At 32.7% G+C, this 3574-nt stretch overlaps 1 protein-coding gene across 1 annotated transcript in view; it reads right to left on the reverse strand.

The window, feature by feature from the left end:
• The window catches only part of LOC129753987 (replication factor C subunit 1-like), a 21610-nt gene extending 20121 nt beyond the window's left edge, over positions 1–1489 (reverse strand). The window contains exons 1-2 of the mRNA XM_055749842.1: positions 1189–1489; positions 6–1130 (exon numbers count right to left, since the gene is read on the reverse strand). Of these exons, the coding sequence (XP_055605817.1) occupies positions 6–1130; positions 1189–1197 (1134 nt within the window). The 5' untranslated portion in view covers positions 1198–1489. The remainder of the gene's footprint in view (positions 1–5; positions 1131–1188) is intronic.
• Between the last annotated feature and the right edge of the window lie 2085 nt (positions 1490–3574).

Below are 3574 nucleotides of genomic sequence, written 5' to 3' on the forward strand. Positions count from 1 at the left end.
TTTGCTGGTCCAGCATCATCGCCTACGACCATGTGGGTCAGCTTTTTGGAAACACTTGAAACGACTTTGCCACCAAGGTCTTTTATGACTTGGGCACATTCGTCCCGTTCCATCGATTCGAGCACCCCGGTTACGATAAACTGCAGCCCGGCCAAACAGTTTGGTTTACCTTCCGGTATTTCTTTGCTGCCCGGATTGGCAGGACCAGCGCGAGCCATGAACTTTTTGTAGAGTGCCGCGGAGGCTCTCTTTCGCTCGAAACGCTCTTCATCCGTGAGGACAGATTCGTTGAGATCATTCTTTTTGGATCTCGGGGTGCTGGAATCTTCGCTACTGACTGATTCTTTCTTGATAGGTTTTTCCTTCGGCTTGGGCTGTGGAGATGGACTTGGGGGAATCTTTTTGAGCTTTTCTGAAGAAGAGCTAGACTTCTCTTTGTGCTTTTCGGGCGATGGATCTAATTTTTGTTTCTCCGGAGTGGGAACTTTCTTCTTGCTGTCCCCATATCCATGACCATTTGTTTTTGGATCGTCCCGGTCTTTCTTTTCCTTAGACGAGCTATCCTTCGATTTCTTCTCATCATGTTTACTGCTCTTCGAAGGGCTATCTTTAGAAGATCCCTTATTCGAAGGACTTTCCTTGACCTTCCGATCATCATCGCGTTTCTTTTCTTTGGATGAGGATTCCTTTTCCTTTTTAACCGGGGGTGTTTCCGGAATAATATCACTCTCATCCAACCCTCTCAAAGTTTTTTCAAACTCTTCATCCGAGTGAATTTCAATCTCTTCCCGAACGGCTTTCTTACTCGGTTTGGGAATTTCAACCCGTTTAACCGGTGCCGAACCGAAAACATCGGCCGCACTAACGGGTTTCAGCTTACTTAAATCCGGTTTCTTACTTCCAGAAGATGACTTAGCCTTGACCGGACTTTTCTCCTCATCCGAATCATCGATCACCCGACGCTTCTTGGTGTGATGACTTTTCTCCGCGGACACCGGAGCAGATGGTTTTTGGTGACGGGTTTCCTGACTCTCATCGTCACTATCGATGATCGCTTTGCGCTTGACCGATTCCTTCGGGATTTCCGGTTTCTTCACCTTCGGCCCGGAAGTGAAGAATGAACGAATATCCTAAAGAAGAAACCAAATTCAGGTCAGTAACAACAAAATAGCGAAAACATTTTTTTACCTTTGACATGGTTCCGATTGAGTTTGGATTTTATAATTCGATCACTAATGCGTAATTTTCATGTCGGGCTCAGCTATTACTTTTTTACGATATAATCGTTTTAAAGATTATTCAAACAATTGGGGTCGTACCCTTGGAAGATTCAAACAATCGAGACAAAACTGATAACAAATGCGAAAACGCGTAAAACTACTAAATAATCGAGTAACACCAATTACCAGAAATGTGAAAACGATCAAAACTTGTTGGCTAGGTCCGGTTTGGCGGAAAATTCCGAAAAATAACACAGATTGCTGTCAAATTTCAAGCGCGACCGGCGGTATTTTTTTTTCGAAACAAACCTAGTCAACTGTGGTAATGGGAACATGAAAAATGACAGCAGTTCTCAAACACTGAGCAAAAAACTAATGAAATTGGAAGATTTAAATGCATTAAAAATTTAAATTTAAATGCTTGAAAGAATATAAGCTCAATTTTCATTTCAGCTAAGAAATCTTACAAAAATTATCAAAACCATTAACAGTCTAATAATATTAAATCAATTGTAATAAACAAATAATTTTTCAAAACGAAGTTTTTACGTGAAAACAATATCAAGTAGAATTATCCAATTTACATATTTTCTTCCGTATAAAATTGCAAAAACATTAAGGAAATTGTTTTGTTTTAGGAGAAAAATTGAATTTTTTATTCTGAATAAAAAATTGTTAAATAATGGATAAGGAAATTTATCAAAGGCCCAGCGATATTGAGATAAAGTTTTGATGACAATTCGAATGAAATAAAAAATTATTTTATCTCAGTGTTATGAGAACTAAGATTAGTATAGACGCAAACCTCATTCTTCCTTCCTGGATAGGGCAGTTGAACACAGTCTTGCACAGCTACAAATGGATAGTTGTATGCAACTTCTAAAATGCACCCAAAATTCGAAAAATTTATCAAATCAAGACTTTTGAATTCTCAAAGAATTTAAAATCATGGTTCAAAATTATTCTGTCATCACGTTTTTAAGATCTCCGATAAAAAGTACAGCCAAATGATACAATAAAAACGAATGTTGCATTTGTGAAAAATGACGAAAATGACCTAAAAGACAAAAATGACAAAAATGACAAAAATGACAAAAATGACAAAAATGACAAAAATGACAAAAATGACAAAAATGACAAAAATGACAAAAATGACAAAAATGACAAAAATGACAAAAATGACAAAAATGACAAAAATGACAAAAATGACAAAAATGACAAAAATGACAAAAATGACAAAAATGACAAAAATGACAAAAATGACAAAAATGACAAAAATGACAAAAATGACAAAAATGACAAAAATGACAAAAATGACAAAAATGACAAAAATGACAAAAATGACAAAAATGACAAAAATGACAAAAATGACAAAAATGACAAAAATGACAAAAATGACAAAAATGACAAAAATGACAAAAATGACAAAAATGACAAAAATGACAAAAATGACAAAAATGACAAAAATGACAAAAATGACAAAAATGACAAAAATGACAAAAATGACAAAAATGACAAAAATGACAAAAATGACAAAAATGACAAAAATGACAAAAATGACAAAAATGACAAAAATGACAAAAATGACAAAAATAACAAAAATGACAAAAATGACAAAAATGACAAAAATGACAAAAATGACAAAAATGACAAAAATGACAAAAATGACAAAAATGACAAAAATGACAAAAATGACAAAAATGACAAAAATGACAAAAATGACAAAAATGACAAAAATGACAAAAATGACAAAAATGACAAAAATGACAAAAATGACAAAAATGACAAAAATGACAAAAATGACAAAAATGACAAAAATGACAAAAATGACAAAAATGACAAAAATGACAAAAATGACAAAAATGACAAAAATGACAAAAATGACAAAAATGACAAAAATGACAAAAATGACAAAAATGACAAAAATGACAAAAATGACAAAAATGACAAAAATAACAAAAATGACAAAAATGACAAAAATGACAAAAATGACAAAAATGACAAAAATGACAAAAATGACAAAAATGACAAAAATGACAAAAATGACAAAAATGACAAAAATGACAAAAATGACAAAAATGACAAAAATGACAAAAATGACAAAAATGACAAAAATGACAAAAATGACAAAAATGACAAAAATGACAAAAATGACAAAAATGACAAAAATGACAAAAATGACAAAAATGACAAAAATGACAAAAATGACAAAAATGACAAAAATGACAAAAATGACAAAAATGACAAAAATGACAAAAATGACAAAAATGACCAAAATGACCAAAATGACAAAAATGACAAAAATGACAAAAATGACAAAAATGACAAAAATGACAAAAATGACAAAAATGACA

Source organism: Uranotaenia lowii, chromosome 3 (assembly GCF_029784155.1).
Source record: "Uranotaenia lowii strain MFRU-FL chromosome 3, ASM2978415v1, whole genome shotgun sequence".
In the NCBI taxonomy this organism is placed as follows: Eukaryota; Metazoa; Arthropoda; class Insecta; order Diptera; family Culicidae; genus Uranotaenia; species Uranotaenia lowii.